The sequence below is a fragment of the Gossypium raimondii genome, chromosome 5, assembly GCF_025698545.1.
Source record: "Gossypium raimondii isolate GPD5lz chromosome 5, ASM2569854v1, whole genome shotgun sequence".
Classification (NCBI taxonomy): domain Eukaryota; kingdom Viridiplantae; phylum Streptophyta; class Magnoliopsida; order Malvales; family Malvaceae; genus Gossypium; species Gossypium raimondii.
The window spans coordinates 55,757,839-55,779,339 of NC_068569.1; the positions used below are offsets into that span (position 1 = coordinate 55,757,839).

The 21,501-nt window shown below is 31.4% G+C and overlaps 4 protein-coding genes across 8 annotated transcripts; 2 read left to right on the forward strand and 2 right to left on the reverse strand.

The window, feature by feature from the left end:
* Window positions 1-771: 771 nt before the first annotated feature.
* On the reverse strand, window positions 772-20,748 carry LOC105768482 (flavonol sulfotransferase-like). 2 transcript variants are annotated; one of them, XM_052630580.1, is made up of 2 exons: window positions 19,928-20,748; window positions 772-1,174 (listed from the first exon to the last, which is right to left on the reverse strand). In XM_052630580.1, exons 1-2 carry the CDS (start codon window positions 20,634-20,636, stop codon window positions 1,029-1,031), a joined length of 855 nt encoding a protein of 284 aa, XP_052486540.1. In that variant the 5' UTR covers window positions 20,637-20,748; the 3' UTR covers window positions 772-1,028. The 2 variants fall into 2 exon arrangements, with proteins under 2 accessions (XP_052486540.1, XP_012443868.1); XM_012588414.2 differs by lacking the exon at window positions 19,928-20,748 and adding an exon at window positions 1,661-1,952 and having other exon boundaries at window positions 772-1,378.
* LOC105768484 (small ubiquitin-related modifier 1) lies at window positions 2,455-8,338 on the reverse strand. 3 transcript variants are annotated; one of them, XM_052630582.1, is made up of 3 exons: window positions 8,120-8,335; window positions 7,283-7,432; window positions 2,455-2,575 (listed from the first exon to the last, which is right to left on the reverse strand). In XM_052630582.1, exons 1-3 carry the CDS (start codon window positions 8,198-8,200, stop codon window positions 2,510-2,512), a joined length of 297 nt encoding a protein of 98 aa, XP_052486542.1. In that variant the 5' UTR covers window positions 8,201-8,335; the 3' UTR covers window positions 2,455-2,509. The 3 variants fall into 3 exon arrangements, with proteins under 3 accessions (XP_052486542.1, XP_012443872.1, XP_012443871.2); XM_012588418.2 differs by lacking the exon at window positions 7,283-7,432 and adding an exon at window positions 2,836-2,985 and having other exon boundaries at window positions 2,461-2,575; window positions 8,120-8,338; XM_012588417.2 differs by lacking the exon at window positions 2,455-2,575 and adding an exon at window positions 6,791-7,077 and having other exon boundaries at window positions 8,120-8,334.
* LOC105768483 (hypothetical protein) lies at window positions 6,115-6,672 on the forward strand. Of its 2 annotated transcripts, none has more exons than XM_012588415.2 (2): window positions 6,115-6,213; window positions 6,279-6,672. In XM_012588415.2, the coding sequence occupies exons 1-2, from the start codon at window positions 6,121-6,123 to the stop codon at window positions 6,597-6,599; spliced, it is 414 nt and encodes a 137-aa protein (XP_012443869.1). In that variant the 5' UTR covers window positions 6,115-6,120; the 3' UTR covers window positions 6,600-6,672. The 2 variants fall into 2 exon arrangements, with proteins under 2 accessions (XP_012443869.1, XP_012443870.1); XM_012588416.2 differs by having other exon boundaries at window positions 6,285-6,672.
* Window positions 17,407-19,446, forward strand: LOC105768485 (glucan endo-1,3-beta-glucosidase 12). Its single transcript, XM_012588419.2, has 3 exons — window positions 17,407-17,575; window positions 17,815-19,122; window positions 19,208-19,446. The coding sequence occupies exons 1-3, from the start codon at window positions 17,509-17,511 to the stop codon at window positions 19,240-19,242; spliced, it is 1,410 nt and encodes a 469-aa protein (XP_012443873.1). The 5' UTR covers window positions 17,407-17,508; the 3' UTR covers window positions 19,243-19,446.
* Window positions 20,749-21,501: the final 753 nt, after the last annotated feature.

Genomic DNA, 21,501 nt, shown 5'->3' on the forward strand with positions numbered 1-21,501 from the left:
TAAGCTGATTAGATATTGATATAGTTTATAGATATTTGTTTCATCATAAATTTGTTTTCACATACCACCCTCTTTATATATATATATATATATAACATCCTAGATTTTTTTTGGTAGAAAAAAAACGGCTTAAAACGAAAATTTAAAAAAACGGCTTAAAACGGCTTAACTGATTGCGGTGGTTTTTCAAATACAACATCCTAGATTAATCCATTGCGAGCGGTAAAATAGCATTAAAATTTTAAGGTTTAATATATCATTTGATATTTGATATTTAAGTTTTAACTTTTTTAATATGGTATTTATGTTATTTTTTGTCCAATTTAGTATCTATATTTGATAAACGTTTCATCTTTTGGTACCCAGAGCAACAATATTAACTTTTAGTATTTAATTCGGGTTTTAAAGTTAATTTGATAAAATATATAGCTAATAATATTAGCAATTACCTTATCTTCAAGGGTTAAAAATGTTACGAGCAGTTCTAAGTATTGTATAAAAATATTAACAATTAACTTTTATCAAATCAAACCCTAAAACTCGAATTAAACCACATCTATTGGCTTGTACAATTAAAACTAAATTTATTCTATTAACAGGATCATGAAAATTTCAAGCCTGATAATTTTAGCAATAAGTTTCATTGAATCAGCCTTAAAACTCAAATTAAGCACTAAAAAGTTAATAATGTCAATCTTGAGTATCAAAATATATAATTTTTATCAGTTATAAGTACAATATTGAACTAAAAAATAACATAAGTACCACGTATCAACTTCAAATTTAAATACCAAACGATATATTAAGCAAATTTTATAAATGCATGATTATAGCTAAGAAGCTGAAATGGAAAATCCATTACACCACCACGTGCCTACCCAAACCCAAATCCAGAACCTTCAATTACAGACTTAAACCTGAACTGCTCAATTTTTGCAGTGTTCGTTGGTCTAAACGTTGAGACATTTCAGTGGTTAAATAATTCTTCCAGTCTCCAACCTTCCCTTTTCGAAAGAAAACGTTATTTTCTAACTCCAAATTTCCTTGCCCTTCACGATATTCCCGGTTTTATTTACTTCCAAGCCACTTAAATTCTCGAAACTGCACATCTGTACAATGTTTTCAGGCACCCCTTCTTGTTGTTCTTCGGACGAGAAAGGATAACCTATAAACTCTGCAATTTTCTTAAGATACAAAACAGTATTTTCAACTAAATCTTCATATTTCAAGAACATTAACTTGTCTGGATGTTCCAAACTTGCTTTCCAGTACCCCAAAACATGGTCCCAATAAGATCCATACATACTTACACCTTCATAAAACAATTCGAACGCTTCATCAAGTTGAATGGGCTGAGTATTTTGGGATTTAGAGTACCCTGCAATGAAATGATAAAATGAAACAAATGTATCTTTGGGGTCCCTGCAAATGTAAATAAGTTTACAACCAGAATCAATTATAGATCTGGGTAAGAAGGAATAAGGAAGATGAGTGGCTAAAAGAGGACTTCCAAGATGTCGATTAGTGGAAAACTGGGCATGATCGAACTCCATGTAAGGCACAACGTCATGAGGCATCTTGGAAAGTAAAGGGGTGGTGGAATCATTGTATGAAGTTCTTGAAATAGTGGTGAAAGTGAGGGATTTTAACCAGGCTGTACCTGTTCTTAGAGAGCTACAAAGGATGATATCAGTTGGTTGAGCCTGAAATTGTTGTTGAGCCGACAATGCTCCTTGTAGAAAAGGCAGGGTAATCCAAAAACCTTGATATTGATAAAGATCTAGAGGAAGACCCCAAAAGTTCACTTTAGGGAGAGTAGATATCATCTCTTCGAAAGATTTTTGAAGCACATCTCTATCTTGTTTCTCAAGATGGGATTCCATGAGGGACAGGCTAATGAGTGCAAATACGATATAACAAGGATGGCTTTGCAAATAGGCTGCCACTCTTCTTTTTCTTTTATAAGGAGGCAGTGGATGGAATGATATTTTTTATATATATAAAAAACAATAAAATATAAAGAAAAAGACAGAAAAATAATAAAATATAAATTGCGCAGTCTGCACGCTGTTGCATTCTTCTCCGTTTGATTCTCCCTACTAAACACACATTTGTAAGGGACCCGATGCGTCACCTTCCGCTCAGACAGTAGGCCATAGTAAGACCCATTTTCAAAATTATTTACGAAAATGAATCACGGGAAAAAATAATTATGTGTATAAACCGAAAACCAAAAATGACATACTTCAAACTGAGTTTTAAGTGTTTCACTGAGTTATTAGTGGGTATATATAGTCTTTTATCTCAAACCTCTTGAGTATTATTTCATAAAGATAAATACATGAACTACGTCTACCTAACTCGGAGTTCGTAAATACTCATACCGAAAAGTAGTGGTGAGGCACATTGCACCAGCGGACCTCACGGTTTCAAGAGGTTTAATATATATAGATCCTAATACTACCATTTGAATCCTACTAGGTAGTAAACCTATAAAGAAGCTAGCTAGTTAGGCCATGGTACCACCAGTTTGATGCAGCATTGCATCGATCTCATCCCCATCCTCCATTTCCAACTGTATCAACACAAACACATATTAGAAACCAAGGAACAACACATAAGACAAGGACATATTAGAAACCAAGGAACAACAAATAAGACAAGGAAGAGAGGAGGCTATATTATATAATATATATATATATATATATATATATATATATATAAACCAAGGAACAAGACATAAATCTATCAATCAGACAGGTTGGGCTGGATCCATCTAGATCATTTTGGTTCAAGATCAACAGGTCTACATATAGAGAGGGATGAGAAACATACCTCATCCGGAGTCTGCTCACCCCGCAGACGGCGACCATCGAAAAGGAAGGCAATAGAGTTGAACTCCACCGATTGCCGATCACAATAAGCATTCATAAGTTTCTTTAGTTGAGTACTTCTTTTAATCCTAAAGAACACTTCATTCCCATCCTACACAACAGACATGGATTAGCATTTTGTAACTTCACATATTTTACATCATTGAACAAAAAAATAATAAGGCTAAAATATATTATAAGTCCCTATACTCTTTGTAAATTTAAAATTTAGTCATTATAATTTTATTTTCAGGATTTTAACGTTTTTACTTTTAGATTTCAAAATGTCACATCAATAAATTGAATAAAAATTAATAGCTTTAACTAAAGTCTTGAAAATAAAAATTCAAGGATTAAATTTCAAATATATGAAAAGTACAGGGACTGGCTTAGTTTAACCAAATAATAATAATTTATAAAGAATATACTCTAATATGTTTATAAAATTAAAAATTCTAAATTTTCAAATATATTCTAATATCTAAATTTAGCCCTTTTTCCCTCTTCCATATATAAGAATCAATTAATTTCCTTTTGTAATTACATACCAATTCAAGTAAAATAACAAAATATAATAATTAAATTTGTCAAAAATATAATAATTGATAGATTAAAAAAACATTCAAATCATAATTTGTCCAATTTAAGGTAAAATAGGAACCCACAAAAAGGAAATATGCTAAAAAAAAATCCCAAAAATGTAAAATTTAAAATTCTAACAATTTTTTTTTGGTGAATTACAAGAAGAGGGCAGAGGCTCTAATAATAATGCGACTTGAACCTAGGCCACACTGAGGCAGTGAACACCCTGACCATGAGGCTAACACATGAGGTTCAACGTTATCATTAAACCAACCAAAAAAAAAATTCTTAAAAGAAAATACTATCATTAATAGAAACTATTAATAATAATATAAAAAGACGGCGCATAGTACAACTGATAAATAAGTCATTACAAATTGATGCATAAGTGTCATGTCTGCAAAATAATAAAATTACAGTAATCGCAACACTAAAAGAATTCAGAAACATTAGAGTGGTGCATTAACTTGATCAAATTGCTCACATTCTAACCCTACCATCATCAGACCAACGATTGCCAAAAGCCCTAAGAGACCCACAGTATCAATGATGCACAAAAAATTAAATCGCGAATGACCTATCTTCCTTCTCATCATCATCTCGAACTTTAAGTTTATAAATACTATTATTTACAATTAGGAACAATTAGCCAACCTAGAAATTAAATATAAAATAAAGTCAACATAGAAGCCAACCCTTTAAAGATAAACTTGTTGAACAAAAATGTGCCTACTTGTGTTTAGACATTAAAATTATCAATTGAAGGACCCCCATTGCTCGCTAGACCTGTCCATAGGCCGGGCGACCCGGCTTGGCCCGATGGCCCGCCCTAAATTTGGGAGGGTTCAAAGGTAAATCAACCTTTGAACCATTCAAAATTTTTTTTGAATATTTATATAATTTTTTAATCAAGTTTTTAATATTTATGTGTAGGCATGTAGATTTTTTTATCTAGATCAGCTGATAGAACTGAAAGATTAGTTAAATATGATCTACATACAAAAAATGCATCTGCTATAAATAGTGTTTCCAAACGGAAAAGCTTTGAGCAAAAATCATTCTTTTCTTTTGGTGGCAGAAACAACACGAAGAAGAATATTGAAATTCAATCTCAAAACAAATAGTTTAATATTGGTTCGATGGTAACTAAAATCTAATATTGTAATATATATATATATATATATATATATATAAAAATTTAGTGATAACTACAACTTTAATGTTACGCTTGATAGGAATATTATTTTTACATATATTTTAATATATGGATTAGTAATGAACTATTTCAACTAGTATATTTAGCCACTTCGTGGCCTTATTTTTTACAATAACTATTACTCATATTTCTAATTTTAAATCAGATCGTTATTCTTTATTTTATGTATAACTATTATAATATATGTAATAAATAAAATTTTTAATCGAATTTTATGCGTTAAATTTATTATTATATGAGCTGTGTTGTTAATTTATATTATTAAACTATTCAAAACAAACAAATTAAAAATTTCATCAATTAAATTAAAAATAAAAAATTTACCCACAAGGATTTTATCAAATGATTTTAATAATTTGAAACTGTTGCTACATATAAGCCGATTAGATATTGATTTGTTTCATCATAAATTTGTTTTCATATACCACCCTCTTTATATATATATATATACAACATCCTAGATTTTTTTTGTAGAAAAAAAACAGCTTAAAACGAAAATTCAAAAATTACACTAATGACTCAAAGCAAGAACATAATCCATCTCAATTAAATTTTTAACTGATTGTGGTGGTTCTTCAAATACAACATCCAAAATTAATCCATTGCGACTAATAAAATAGCATTAAAATTTTAAGGTTTAATATATCATTTGATATTTAAGTTTAACTTTTTTAATATGGTATTTATGTTATTTTTGTTCAATTTAGTATCTATATTTGATAACGTTTCATCTTTTGGTACCCAAAAGCAGCAACATTAACTTTTTTGTGTTCAATTCGGGTTTTAAAGTTAATTTGATAAAAATATATAGCTAATAATATTAGCAATTACCTTATCTTCAAAGGTTGGAAAATAGAATCGATAGGTCTCAGATCGAAAGTTTTAATTATTTAATTAAATAAGTCATGTATTCAAATTTCCGGGAGTGGATTTATGAGAAGAAAATTATGGCATGAGAGGACCAATGAGACAGAACACTCTTGGATGCATTCCTTCGCTAGCAGGGCTTCGCCCATGTTATAAGTACTTTTAGGTATTGTATAAAAATAATAATAACAATTAACTTTCATCAAATCTAACCCTAAAACTCGAATTAAACCACATCTATCAAATTGTACAATTAAAACTAAATTTATTCTATTAACAGAATCATGAAAATTTCAAACTTTATAATTTTAGCAATAAGATTCATTGAATCAACCTTAAAACCCAAATTAAACACTAAAAAGTTAACACTGTCAATCTTGAATATCAAAATATATAACTTTTGTTAGTTATACACGTATCAATTTCATTACACCACCACGTGCCTACCCAAACCCAAATCCATGCCTAAGCAGACACGTTGTTTCACCTTTGTATTCATCTTCTTACACGACAACAATGATGAAAACTTCATATGTGTGTGTATATATATTTGTTGTTTTGGAGTTTGATGATTATTTAAAGATGGGTAGCAGCAATCTCTTTCTCCTCCAAAAATCCTTTCGACCTTCACTTTACATGCCTTTTTCCACAGCCCATCACTGCAATTTCTTTAAGGTAATGATCTTTAAATCGATTCGAATTAAGGTGACTATTGAGATTTATAATGTCTTGATAAAAAGTTTCAGGGATTTAGCCACCAAAGCAATGGTGAAGAAAACAAAGAGGATTTCCTTCATTTAGCCCGAAACAATGATTCACTAACAGAGAAAACTAGTTCAATCGATTCGAAATTGAACCAAAAAAGAAAAGCCAACGAGGAAGCCATGGCCGACCAAGACCAAGGGTTGGCTAGCCAGACCGTGGAGAAAGTACAAGACGGTGCGGCCGAGGCACTCAATAGTCATCCCAAGGTTGATGCAGTCAAGGATAGGTACAAGGACCATGAACCAGGGGCTGACTACCACAAGACTGGAGACAAACTAAACCATGAAAAGCAATAAGAATATATAAGTTGAAATATGTTATAAATCTTTGTACTTTTTATAAATTTAGAATTTATATCTTTACTCTTTAGATTTTAGGTGCAATTTTTACGAATTTATGATATTTTAATTTATATAATTATATTTAAGTGTATTACTGAGTTGATATCACACATATTACAAATGTGACTTAGTGCATATAGATAGTCTTTTATCTCAAACTTCTTGAGTATTATTTCATAAAGATAAATACATGAACTACGTCTACCTAACTCGGAGTTCGTAAATACTCATACTGAAGAGTAGTGGTGAGGCACATTGCACTAGCGGACCTCACGGTTTCAAGAGGTTTAATATATATAGATCCTAATCTTACAAATACTACCATTTGAATCCTACTAGGTAGTAAACCTATAAATAAGCTAGCTAGTTAGGCCATGGTACCACCAGTTTGATGCAGCATTGCATCGATCTCATCCCCATCCTCCATTTCCAACTGTATCAACACAAACACATATTAGAAACCAAGGAACAACACATAAGACAATGAAGAGAGGAGGCTATATTATATATAAAATATACATATATATAAACCAAGGAACAAGACAAATCTATCAATCAGACAGGTTGGGTTGGATCCATCTAGATCATTTTGGTTCAAGATCAACAGGTCTACATATAGAGAGGGATGAGAAACATACCTCATCCGGAGTCTGCTCGCCCCGCAGACGGCGACCATCGAAAAGGAAGGCAATAGAGTTGAAATCCACCGATTGCCGATCACAATAAGCATTCATAAGTTTCTTTAGTTGAGTACTTCTTTTAATCCTAAAGAACACTTCATTCCCGTCCTACACAACATACATGGATTAGCATTTTGTAACTTCACATATTTTACATCATTGAACAAAAAAATAATAAGGCTAAAATATATTATAAGTCCCTATACTCTTTGTAAATTTAAAATTTAGTCATTATAATTTTATTTTCAGGATTTTAACTTTTGCTTTTAGATTTCAAAATGTCACATCAATAAATTGAATAAAAATTAATAGCTTTAACTAAATTCTTGAAAATAAAAATTCAAGGATTAAATTTCAAATATATGAAAAGTACAGGGACTGGCATAGTTTAACCAAATAATAATAATTTATCCAGAATATACTCTAATATGTTTATAAAATTAAAATTCCAAATTTTCAAATATATTCTAATATCTAAATTTAGCCCTTTTTCCCTCTTCCATATATAAGAATCAATTAATTTCCTTTTGTAATTACATACCAATTCAAGTAAAATAAAAAATATAATAATTAAATTTTTCAAAAATATAATAATTGATAGATTAAAAAACATTCAAATCATAATTTGTCCAATTTAAGGTAAAATAGGAACCCACAAAAAGGAAATATGCTCAAAAAAATCCCAAAATTTAGATTTTGGTCACAATTAAAGGAAGAAATCCCTAAAACCTAAAACTCACAGCAAAAATCTATTTAAACCCTAAAAAAGGGGGATTTGATTTTTTTTTTTTGAACCTGGCCTTTGACTTTGAGATTGATGTGAGCCGTTTGATCAGCGGGTTTCTTGTCCTCCTCTTGATTGGTTACTCCCGTCATCTTCTTTCTTCTACGGAGCTATTTGGGAGATCCGATTAGGGTTTCGAAATCCGGTTTTCGGGGGTCCGAATCAGCTATTGTTTTTCCTTTTTCTTTTTCCTTTTTTCGCTTGGCTGGATAATCACGCGATAGGGGGATTTTGTTTTATAGTGGTTGTCGGATTAGGAAATTAACGGTTAGGATTTGTTTTAGCTGAGATAGATCCGACGGACTAAAATATTTTTCATTTAGCATACGATGTCGTTTTTGTACAGTTTTAGTTTTTGAATTTTGTATTGTGAAATGGAAATATAACCCACGTTTAGTTAAATTTAGGGAAAAATACATCACTTAACAATCACTCAATTTTCAAAAAATAATAAATCAGTTTTAGTAACTATTTTTCATTACAGACGTTAAAGCCTATGCCGTCATTTAAACACCCCCAATTTAAGAAACCTAGCTGGGCAGTAAAAGAAGAAGAAGAAAAAATGAAGATGTTGTCCAATCCCTCACTCTTGAAAACCAATCATCGGAAACGAAACTGAAAACAATACCTTAGCAATAGGGATGTGCAAAATTCGGGTAAAACCGAAAAAATTCGGTTAACCGACCGAATTACCGAATTCGGTCGGTTAACCTAATTTTTTCGGTCGGAGGTTGGTTAATTATTTTTTGATTTTTCGGTTAACGGTTAATTCAGTTCGAAACCGGTCGGTTAACCGAATTTTTTCGGTTTAACCGTAAAAATTAATAAATAAAATTATAATATATAAATAGGCCCACTATTCACCTAAACCCAATCCAAACCCAAGTATTCAACCCAACCCAACCCAACCATAAAAATTACAAATAATTTAATAAATAAAAATAAAATTCTAAAACTAAAACTAAAACTAAAGTCTAAAAGTCTAAAAATAATTTAATTATGTAGTGATTCAATTTGGTTAATTCGGGTAATTCGGTTAATTCGGGTAATTTGGTTAATTCAGTTAATTTTTAACCAAAAATAAAAATATATATATTTTTCGGTTAATTCGGTTAATCGACCGAATTAACGGAAAAAATTTCGGTTCGGTTAACGGTTAAAATTTTTGAAAGGTCAGTTAATTTGGTTAATGTTATTTCGGGTCGGTTAACCGGTCGGTTAACTGAATGAACACCCCTACTTAGCAATGGCTACAACTAGAGGTGATCATGGGTTGGGCTACCCTGCCCGACCCGACGGCCTGCCCGAAAATGGGAGGGTTTGGGTAAAAATATAAGCTCGAAATATAGGTTTGGGCAAAAAAAACAATGCCACTTTAAAAAATGGGCCAGGCCTCGGGTAAGACTTTTTTGGCCCGGGCCCGGCCTGGCCTGAATTATATATTGAATATCTATATTTTATTTTTAATCAAATATACTTTTTATTAAATATATTTTTTTTTGAACTTTTAATCCGAATTATATATTAAATATATATTTTTTATTTTTAATCAAATATGACCCGAGCCTAGAAAACGGGTCTAAAATTTTATCTGGACCCGACCTAGCCCAGCCCATGATCACCCCTGGCTACAACAAACATTCAATTTTAATTTTCTAAAAAAAAAAATAGAAAATACATGGATCTCTTCTTCATTTCATTATTGTAGCTATTTCCAACAACTGCATAATTGAGAACTTTTGCTGTTAGACAGTAAACATTAAAAAAAATACATATTCAGACTAGAGTTATACAAAAAGAGAGAAGTAGCTGACATTTTTATCGGAAACCATAGGCTTACAGGGAAGACAATAATTGGAAAGACTGTCTCATTGTTGAATATTCTTGCTTGGTTTTCCCCTAGAATTTACAATTTTTAAAGAAATGGAGGAGAAAGTAAGTAGAAGTGGAGTTTGCTTCAGTTTTGCAAACTCAAAAATTTCTCTAGATTTTTCTTAACAAAACCCCAACCTTCAACTTCAAAATCAAACTCTACCAAATGCGGTCTGGGAAGGGAAAAACAATGGGGATAAAATAGAAATGATTATTGAGCGTAAATGAAAAAAAAATTAGAAGGAAGAAGAAGAAGAGAAAACAAAGACGGTAGGTAGAGCAGCGATAGTGGTTATGGCACTGGTAGGGGTTAGCGACCTTAAAAATGCCATAGGTTTTGTTTGGCAATTTTTTACTTTTAATGGTTAGTTAAAGAAGAATAAGACACTCTGCTCCTCATGTCCAACGTGGCAAGTTAACTGGTCATGTCAGCTAGTTAATTAATTATGTTACCTGCCTTGTTAAGCCTGTAATGAAAAATGTTAGTGGGTGACAATTTGTCACTTTTTGATAATGTGAGTGACTGATTTATTATTTTTTTAAAGTTGAGCGACTGAGTTAAAAGTTGAGTGACTGTTAGTATATTTTACCTTCAAATTTATTGTCCATTATATGAATAAGCCCCACAAAAGTTTGATTTCCCGGTGTTTTTAGAATTGATGGTTGAATAAGTCAGATTATCAGTTCAATAGATCCAATTGGTTAGGTTAAAAAATGATTAAAAATATGAAAAGTAAAAAAAATTAAAAAATCTGATTTAATCGATTTTTCAGTTATTTGGTTGGTCCATACCTATTTGCGATTTAACTAATCCAATACTATTTTTCAGACCTATACCTAACTGATTTTTGGTCAAACAGGTCAATTCGGTTCAATTCAAAGGTCACTGGGTTTCTGACTTGCTACGCGCATGCGCATTAAAACACTGAATTTATGAAAATATTTTTGAATTCTAGTTTTACTACAAGCGTACAATGTCAGTTATAATATTTAGTGTTACAATAAAACACCAAAGTATTCCAATGATCCAACCTAAAGGAAGAGGCAATTGAGCAATGATTAGCATGCATGCACAATAAGTCTAAGTGGCTATTAATATAATTTTATAGTACGTTGATTTATAAAATAAGATTTTGCAAGAAAATTAAATATTCCACTCTAAGGACTAAATTGCAAAAAATGTAAATTAACGGGACTGTCCAGCAAATAACTAATGGGGGTTGGTTAACTTCGATGTGGTTCACCAAATCTCAAAATAAGGACATAAATCGCTTATATTATCAAGTGACTCCATTTTATCTATCGATTCATCGATTTAGATGAATTAAATCCAGTTTATCTCTTGATCTCGCCAGTTAATCCAGGACTAACGAACGAGTGCGGGACAACATTTCTCTCGGTCTCACTTTATCTTGCTATTCCCTTAAGGGCGTCACTACCTACAGTCTTAGTTCTATTCAAATTCATCCAATTTGTTACGATTTAGTCATTTGTCCAAAGATTTTAGTTTATCCACATATCCATCAACCAACCTCCTTAAAGCTTTAGTTACTTAAAGTGAAGACAATAAATATAACAAAGGAAAACAAGGTAACCATGAAAGTATAGTCTAAGAAAAATATGAAAGTTGAGATTTTTATACAAGAAAACTTAAATAGCATGAAACCAAAAGCATTTAACAAGAAAATATTGGGTACCGCACTCTTTGGTAGTACCATACCCTTTTTCCAAAAGGGTTTGATACCCGAGTCGTTTTGCCCATAAACTCTTCGGTACTACTCTTTTTTTTTTTTGTTAAGGTACCACACTTGACTTATTGGAATTTATTTTTCTTTTCATTTTTGAAAAATAATTGAAATTAATTTCTTAAAAAACTATTTAAAAATATAATAAATTAATTTCTAGATCACAAAATACTAAAAAATATATCTATCACAAAAACTCATATGAAAATTTTTTCATACAAAATTGTAAATGCTTATGATGTGAGCAATTTTGTAATATCTCATTTGAGGCCATGGATCAATCATAATTAAGTAACACATGATCAAATATTTTTAATTCAGAAAATAATATATTAAAAAAGTTTTAATATATTAATTAAATAATCATCAACCAATATTTATTGTATCAATTAATTTAATAATTAAAAGATTAGCCACCTAAACATATGTCATCTAAACTCAACGTTTCACATATGTTCAAATGAATATGTTGAAATTGCTTTAAAAATATCAATTATAAACGAAAATAATACACACTCGAATAATTATTATTATAAACGTATAAATAGAATCCACAAATGATTTACATAAGACGGGAACTCGAATCTAATAACTTAAAATTCTAACAAATTTTTTTCGGTGAATTACAAGAAGAGGGCAGAGGCTCTAATAATAATGCGACTTGAACTTAGGCCACACCTGAGGCAGTGAACACCCTGACCATGAGGCTAACACATGAGGTTCAACGTTATCATTAAACCAACTAAAAAAAAAATTCTTAAAAGCAAATACTATCATTAATAGAAACTATTAATAATAATATAAAAATATGGCGCATAGTACAACTGATAAATAAGTCCTTACAAATTGATGCATAAGTGTCATGTCTGCAAAATAATAAAATTACCGTAATCGCAACACTAAAAGAATTCAGAAACATTAGATTGGTGCATTAACTTGATCAAATTGCTGAAAATTACATTCTACCCCTACCATCATCAGACCAACGATTGCCAAGAGCCCTAAGAGACCCACTGTATCAATGATGTACAAAAAATCAAATTGCGAATGACCTATCTTCCTTCTCATCATCATCTCGAACTCTAAGTTTATAAATACTATTATTTACAATTAGGAACAATTAGCCAACCTAGAAATTAAATATAGAATAAAGTCAACATAGAAGCCAACCCTTTAAAGATAAACTTGTTGAACAAAAATGTGCCTACTTGTGTTATTAGGCATTGAAATTATCAATTGAAGGACCCCCAGTGCTCACCTGCCCTAATTCCCTACAACATTATCTACCAATTAATTATTATATGAAATTACTTTATTATTAAGACTGCCAAATAAAGGACATAAATTTCAAAGGCTAATGTGACAATGGGTCTTAAGTGTGAAACATTCAAAACAAGTCAAATATGGAGTTGAGAAGCAACTCATTTTTTCTTTCTTAAAAAAATAATATTTTTTAATTTTCTTATCTGAAATTCACCAAATTCTAAGGTCTCCATTAAAAAAATATATTTATTTTTGTTAAATTTAATAATTTTAAACATAAATCTAATTATAAGTTCTGATCGTATCTGCTTTTATTGACACAATGCCTAGAACAACCCATAGCCCCTAACCCATAAATAGGAGGATAATGCGCTTTAGCGCATTTAAATTCACGTCCTCTCGTATTAACAATAATACACATACCAATCTAACTAAGACTCAGTCGACAATTCACTTGTATAATCTCATATATGAAATTTTATAAATTTTATTGTCCAATATAAACACACAAAAAAAAAAAAGCATGGGATATGACACATATATAACTCAACATTGAGTGAAAGATTGCAACTCTATAATATATGGTCAGTCCAAAATGTTGTCTTTAGAAAACTTATAATTTCAGCCATTAAAAGAAAACCTAGTAGTTGTTATGCATTGACAAAAGTAACCTAATTTTTTTTAAAAAGTAGGGTTATTATTAAAATTTTATATATTAAGTAAACACTTTCGCATTGAATTGATATTATAAGTAAATTTATATTAATTTAATTTAAAAAAATAAAAAAATAAATCATTAATCAAAATTCAGATTAAATTATAGGATTCATATCTGATTGTTTTGACACAATACTTAGAACTACCCATAGCTCATCCTTAACCCATAAATAGGAGGATAATGTACTTTAGCGCACTCGATGTTCATATCAATTGAGGTAAGATTCAATCGACAAAATATTAAATTTAATTAGTCAAAAAATTTTATCGGTTCAAATATATTAAAATATTAATAGCTGTATTTATTAATTAAATAATCTTATATCTAATTCTATCCACGAACCATTCTAATTTTCTTGTGGCCAAATTGAGTTCAGACGTAAGATTTTTTATTTTTGTTTAGTCGGCTCAATTTGTACGGATCGATGATTGCTTTCAACTTGAAGAAGGAAAATATATTTGATTATAACCTAATTGTTTGATTATTAATTAATTAATTGCCAATTGTTAGTATAAAATATGATTAATAAGGTTTTATTAATTTAATATTTGTACGATTAAAAAAAATCTCTGTCGTATGGTCTTTTCTATTCGCACCACTTGTCCCAATCGAAAGCTCTCTTTCTTCTTTAATCCAATGTATGTTCTTCTACTCATCGATAGGTACTCTGATCCATTATACCAATCGTCAAATTATCACACGGAGCTCGCTAGCTAAACTTAAAAAAAATAAAATAATAGTCTTGTAATCTAAATGAAAACTTTCGAATAATTTAATAACTATTTTATAACTTTTCTAAAGTTAAATGGGCAAAATACAAATTTACTAATAGTTTAGTGACATACGATGAAATTTACCCTTTTTTTTACATCGTGTATGTATATTTTTGTATAATTAATAGTTTAACGATTCAACCGTAATGTTTAATATTTCATTCATATAGATCATATAAGTCAAGTTTAGCATCAAGTTAAAATTTTAGATGTTCGATAAATATTAATATATATATATGCATATCTTAGATCGGTATGATAAAAATATCGATCGATTCGAAATTTACATGCATAACAAGTATAATTATATTAATAAATTCAACAAGTTGATTATTAAATTATTAATCGTACAAAAATATACAGACTTTACACCGATATAACCCGATTATTAAATATCTTCTTAAAATTTGAAAATTTCATATAAAAATGATAAAATATGTAATTTTTAGAAAATATTTTTCTTTCCTTGAATTTTAATTTGTTATTTTTAGATATGATACGAGTTGGAGCAGTGATTGATAATTCCAAAGCCACATCCAAATTACTCATGATCGTTTCATATAAGGACATTTTTGTCTTTCACTATTATAAAGGGCCTAAATGAAAAAAAAAGATTTTAGGGAAGGCCGAGAGCCTTGCCAGCCCCCTAGATCTGTCCTTGCCTAAATTACTTATAATTTTAATGTTTAAAATAAAAAAATTATTACATGCTTAAAGATCGAGATAAGACTCAATTGATTTTTCATGTGTTATTAATATATATTTAAAATTTCACCCTACAATGAATATGCTATTATATCTTATATTATATTTAAATTTTGATTGAGTTGATATCACGAGTTAATCGAACATCGTTTTGATACTTTAAACCTAACTTTTATTTTTTATAATGACATTTAAAATTAAAATATAATTATTAAATTAAGTTATACAACCTAATTAATAATTTTAAAACTTATATTTGCATATAAATATTTATATAGATGTATCTGAGATATATTTATATATATAATTTATTAAGAAACTAAAATTAAACTATGAATATATATATATGAAAAATATTTAAAACATCGATAAACTGAAAACAATATACCGTACGCTTGTAACTACCTTCATTTGAACTTAAGACACTAAAATCGTAAAATTTTAATTTTATCATCCCATATCGTCAATACGTCATATCGATCATATTTATTTTTTTACAAAATATATAAAACTACTCATAACTCATTCCCAACCCATAAATATGAAAATAATGCGCTTCAGCACACCCGAACTCACGTCTTCTTGTATTGACAATGATATCCATACCAATCGAATTAAGACTTAACCGACACGTTATATTCTAATATTTATTTAAATATATATCAAAATCATGCAATAATGGATAGAACAAATGGTTCTATCGATTAAGATAGTTTGTAGATAAGGTGTTATAGTGTGAATTAAGTGTATAATTAAGAAAAAATTGCTTTTACTTTATTGTATTGTGGGGACAAAATGAAAATTTTATTGCCATTCCTTGACTTGCAATTTTCGCCTACTTGCTATGATTACGCCATAAATTCTCACATATTTAAGTATCATTTAATCAATCTTTTTCGGGTTTAAAAAATCCGCAGTGGTTAAAATCTGCGATAAGTTCCTGTATAGATTTCAAAGTTCAGATTCAATTTCTAAAACGGTTATTCTTTTTAAATCTGTTAGCATGATATTTTGAAAAAAAAAAAACTTATTCAATGAGTATGTAACTAAAAAACGACCTTGTTAAAATTTAACAGTATTAAAAGTTTAAAACTGTATAATTTTTTTGGTTAAAATTTGTCATTAATATATTGATGCAATTATTCCAACTTATTGGAAGCAAAACATTACCAACTAAATAAGCATATTTGATAAATAAATAAATTTTAAAATAAATTGTTAAGATTGGATTAAAATTTAAAATTAAAATTATAAGAAAATTTAATTTTTAAATTTTTTAATCATATCTGCTCTTTTTGACATAATAATTAAAATTACTCATAGCCTCTTCTCAACCCATAAATAAGAAAATAATAAGCTTCAACATACTCGAACTCACGTCTTCTTACATTAGCATCAATACCCATACCAATCGAACCAAGACTCAATCGGTAAATTTTTTATTTTTTAATTACCCATCATTAAGAATGCTTTGGAAGAATTTACTTAGATTAATCCACTAATACCCCTTCCTCCAATTTTTTTTTTAAAATTGATGAAATCGTAAATTAATACATAATAAATTAATGTTTTGATCTCTCAAAAACTGTTTCCTCGTAAAATTTTTTTCCTACTCCTACTAAACGAAACATAAATTTTATTTTAATATTTTTAAATAATCTCATTACAGATTTTGATCATATCTATTCTTTCTGACACAAAGCCTAGAACTACCGATAACCTCACCCCAACCCATAAATAGCAAGATAATACACTTCAACGCACTCACGTCTCCTTTCATTGATAACAATATATATACCAATCGAGCTAAAAGTCAATCGACTAAATTTTTTAATTTTTAATTACCCATCATTAAGCATGTTTTTGAAGAATTTACACACATTAATCCAAAAAAAAAATCCCCGACAAAGAGCTGTTAATCTAACGTTCAAATTTAGAGCAAAACAAAACAAAAATAAAGCTTAAGCAAATAATTTCACATTTTTTCAGAAACATTATAATTGCTAAAATACCCCCATCCATATAAAGACAAAAATGAACGGCTTTTAATCACCGTCCGATTGCTAAATCATCATAAACAAAACACGTGTACGGTCCTGATGCTATATCCGTATCTAAATCTGAATCCAAGATTAAAGAAAGAAAAAAACACGAAAAAACGGTCGAGTTGGTGGGTGTCGTTGGATTAAATTTCTAACCCACTTTTCATTATTTTCAATCCCCCACTTACCCCCCTCTTCCCCCCTATAAAACAGCGTTTAAATCCTCAAAATATTCATTTCTTCGATAAATTTTCATCTCTGTTTTGTTCCAAGCTCTGGGTTATGGCTTCCCAGGCTTTTTATCTTCTTGTTTCAATCATTGTTCTCTTATCCGCCATTGTTGTCTCAGGTATGAACTTTTAAAGCTTCAAAAAAGGAAGCTCCTTTCTTTTCTTTTCTTAATGTTTGAATACAAGCCTAATAAGTCGAGTTCGTGTTTTCCGAAATTTTAAAATTTCAGTTGTAACGAAATGTGAGAACTCAATAACAATTGTACGTAGATTTCTATTCGAAAAAGTATAGGGATTAAATTTATAACTTTTGCAAAGTATAAGGACTAATAGCAGAATTTAACCTTTTTTATTACAGGTTCGGGTTCGGTCGGGATTAACTACGGTCGTGTAGCAAACAACTTACCGTCACCGGAAAAAGTCGTGGAACTATTGAAATCACAGGGAATAAACAAAGTGAAGCTTTACGATACCGGCGCGACGGTTTTGACGGCGTTAGCGGATTCCGGTATAACCGTGGTCGTCGCACTTCCTAATGAACTACTTTCATCCACCGCCGCTGATCAGTCGTTTGCCGACAACTGGGTTGAAGCAAACATAACAAAGTTTTATCCAAAGACAAAAATCGAAGCCATAGCTGTCGGTAACGAAGTGTTTGTCGATCCGGCCAACACGACCAAATACCTCGTACCGGCGATGAAGAACATCCACGCTTCGTTAGTTAAATCCAAGCTTGATTCCGCCATTAAAATCTCTTCTCCAATAGCTTTCAGTGCTTTGAAAACCTCGTACCCTTCATCGGCCGGTTCGTTTAAGCCGGAATTGATTGAACCGGTTATTAAACCCATGTTGGATTTTTTGAAACAAACCGGGTCTTACTTAATGGTTAATGCGTACCCGTTTTTTGCTTATACGGCTAATTCGGATCAAATCTCACTTGATTATGCTTTGTTTAAGGAAAACCCGGGTGTAGTGGATTCGGGTAACGGGTTGAAATATTCTAGCCTTTTCGAAGCTCAAATCGACGCCGTTTTTGCAGCTATGTCGGCTATTCAATACGACGACGTAAAGATGATTGTGACCGAAACGGGTTGGCCTTCAATGGGAGATCAAGACGAAAAAGGTGCTAGTGAATCCAATGCGGCGTCGTATAATGGTAATTTAGTACGGAAAGTATTGACTGGTAATGGGACCCCTTTAAGACCTCAAGATCCACTTAACGTTTATTTATTTGCTTTATTTAATGAGAATCAAAAACCCGGTCCAACTTCCGAAAGGAATTACGGTTTATTTTACCCTAATGAACAAAAGGTATATACCATACCATTAACCAAAGAGGAGGTGAAAACCGGTGAGTCAACGCCGGTCAACACCAACACGAGTCCGGCTCCTGTAGCCGGAGAAGTATCGAAGGCAAAAGTAGGTCAGACGTGGTGCGTTGCGAACGAGAAAGCCGATGAGAAGAAGTTACAAGCGGCGTTGGATTATGCTTGCGGAGAGGGTGAGGCTGATTGTAGCCCTATTCAACCTGGCGCGACGTGCTATAACCCGAACACACTCGAAGCACATGCTTCATACGCTTTCAATAGTTATTATCAGAAGAACACACGTGCGACTGGCACATGCGAATTCGATGGTGCGGCTTATGTGGTCACCCAACGTCCTAGTATGTTATTCTTTTCTCATAATTTTTTCTCACTCGATTCGACTTTTAAACACCTCTAATTTCTTTATTTATTTTTTAATTGCAGCATATGGGAATTGTGAGTTTCCAACAGGGCATTGAAGTGGAAAAACAAAGGGGAAAAGATTTGAAATTTTTTTGCAAATTTTCTTCTTTGTATCTAATATTAATTAATTATTAATTTATTATTATATAGAAGGGATAGGTGGAGTCGTTATTAGTAGATTGTTGATTTTACCTTATAATTTGTCTGTCCTGTTTGTATATTTGTTACAATATTCATATGGGGAAGACAACTTTTTATTATATGTTTAGCTTTTATTGAAGTTATTTAACTGCCAACGAGCTTCAACTAAAGATTGAAGACATAGTACAATAGATTTATATGAGACTACTAATATTAATTACAAATCCCGGCCAAGATGACCTTATTTGAAAGTAATATTATTAAAAGAGATAAATACGAACTCTGATCAAGTTTAAGTCAACAATGGATGATAAATAGATTATAGATCTTCAATTAGAGACTTAAACCTGAACCGCTCAACTTTTGCAGTGTTCGTTGGTCTAAACGTTGAGCCATTTCAGTGGTCAAATAATTCTTCCAGTCTCCAACCTTCCCTTTCCGAAAGAAAATGTTATTTTCCATCTCCAAATTTCCTTGCCCTTCACAATGTTTCCCGGTTTTATTTACTTCCAAGCCACTTAAATTCTCGAACTGCAATTTGTACAATGTTTTCAGCACCCTTGTCGTTGTTCCTCCGACGAGAAAGGATAACCCATAAACTCGCAATTTTCTTAAGATACAAAACAGTATCTTCAACCAGTTCTTCATATTTCAAGAACATTAACTTGTCTGGATGTTCCAAACTTGCTTTCCAGTACTCCAAAACATGGTCCCAATAAGGGCCGAACGGGCTTACACCTTCATAAAACAATTCGAACGCTTCATCAAGTTGAATGGGTTGAGCATTTTGGGATTTGCAGTGCCGTGCAATGAAATGATACAATGAAACAAATGTATCTTTGGGGTCCCTGCAAATGTAAATAATTTTACAACCAGAATCAATTATAGATCTGGGTAAGAAGGAATAAGGAAGATGAGTGGCTAAAAGAGGAATTCCAAGATGTAGATTAGTGGAAAACTGGGAATGATCGAACTCCAAGAAAGGCACAACATCATGAGGCAGCGTGTAAAGTAAAGGGGTGGTGGAATCATTGTATGAAGTTCTTGTAATAGTGGCAAAAGTGAGGGATTTTAACCAGCCTGTGCCTGTTCTTAGAGAGCTACAAAGGATGACATCAGTGGGTTGAGCCTGGAATTGTTGTTGAGCCGACAACGCTCCTTGTAAAAAAGACGGGGAGATCCAAAAACCTTGATATTGATAATAATCTTCAAGAAAACCCCAACGATTCTCTTTAGGGTGAGTAGATATCATCTCTTTGAAAGATTTTTGAAGCACATCATCATTTTGTTTCTCAAGATGGGATTCCATGAGGGACAGGCTAATGAGTGCAAATACTATATTTCAAGGGTTGCTTTGTAAATAGGCTGCCACTCTTCTTTTTCTTTTATAGGGAGGCAGTCAGTGCCGCAGTGGGATGGAATGATATTCTTTAATATATAAAGAAAAAGGAAAAGATAAACAATCAACAAAAATGAAATTGCGCAGTCTGCACGCTGTCGCCTACTTAATACCCATTTGTAAGGACTTGAAGATAGGGCAGAGCTGGTCGACCCATCCATGCTTCACCTTCCACTTACATAGTAGGGGCATAGTTGTCTTTATGGATCGAAAATTTAAAAATATGTTGATGTGCTCCAATTTAAAAAGAAGAACATCACTATCTCAGTTTCCCCAGTCAACAAAAATGAAATTGCGCAGTCTGCACGTTGTTGCATTCTTCTCCATTGATTCTCCAAGATGCCTCACCTTCAACTCTGATAGTAGGCCATAGTAAGATCCATTTCCAAAATTATTAACAAACCGAAAACTAAAAAAACGTGCTGATGGTAGGCTAATTTATCAAAAAAAGCTAATTTTTTAAAAAAATTATCGAAATAGGCCGGTTTTTTAATTATTTACCGGAATGGGCCATTTTCCGGGAAATCGCGTCCACGCCGGTAGCGATGTCGAGTGATGAGACGGACATCGCGTCCACGTCAGCGCGACCTGCTGACGTGGACGCGATGTGGCCGCGCGCGTGAACAGTGCCCAACGGTCAAAAAATTGACCGTTGCCCCCCCAACGGTAATTTTTTTTTACTATATAAACCCCCACCCCTTTTATTTTCACAAAAAAATTCAATATCAATATCCTTCAAAAATTCTCTCAATTCCGTTCAAAAATTCTCTCAAAT

What these genes read in the sequence shown, in the direction of transcription:
- LOC105768483 (XM_012588415.2), top strand. Translation starts at nt 6,121, where the DNA reads ATGGGTAGCAGCAATCTCTTTCTCCTCCAAAAATCCTTTCGACCTTCA. An exon ending in ATCACTGCAATTTCTTTAAG is followed by an intron (nt 6,214 to 6,278) that starts GTAATGATCTTT and finishes CTTGATAAAAAG; the next exon opens with TTTCAGGGATTTAGCCACCA.
- LOC105768484 (XM_052630582.1), bottom strand. Translation starts at nt 8,200, where the DNA reads ATGACGGGAGTAACCAATCAAGAGGAGGACAAGAAACCCGCTGATCAA. An exon ending in ATCTCAAAGTCAAAGGCCAG is followed by an intron (nt 7,433 to 8,119) that starts GTTCAAAAAAAA and finishes TATGTTGTGTAG; the next exon opens with GACGGGAATGAAGTGTTCTT. An exon ending in GCGAGCAGACTCCGGATGAG is followed by an intron (nt 2,576 to 7,282) that starts GTATGTTTCTCA and finishes GTGTTGATACAG; the next exon opens with TTGGAAATGGAGGATGGGGA.
- LOC105768485 (XM_012588419.2), top strand. Translation starts at nt 17,509, where the DNA reads ATGGCTTCCCAGGCTTTTTATCTTCTTGTTTCAATCATTGTTCTCTTA. An exon ending in ATCCGCCATTGTTGTCTCAG is followed by an intron (nt 17,576 to 17,814) that starts GTATGAACTTTT and finishes TTTTTATTACAG; the next exon opens with GTTCGGGTTCGGTCGGGATT. An exon ending in TGTGGTCACCCAACGTCCTA is followed by an intron (nt 19,123 to 19,207) that starts GTATGTTATTCT and finishes TTTTAATTGCAG; the next exon opens with CATATGGGAATTGTGAGTTT.
- LOC105768482 (XM_052630580.1), bottom strand. Translation starts at nt 20,636, where the DNA reads ATGGAATCCCATCTTGAGAAACAAAATGATGATGTGCTTCAAAAATCT. An exon ending in GTATCTTAAGAAAATTGCGA is followed by an intron (nt 1,175 to 19,927) that starts GTTTATGGGTTA and finishes AGAAAATTGCAG; the next exon opens with AGTTTATAGGTTATCCTTTC.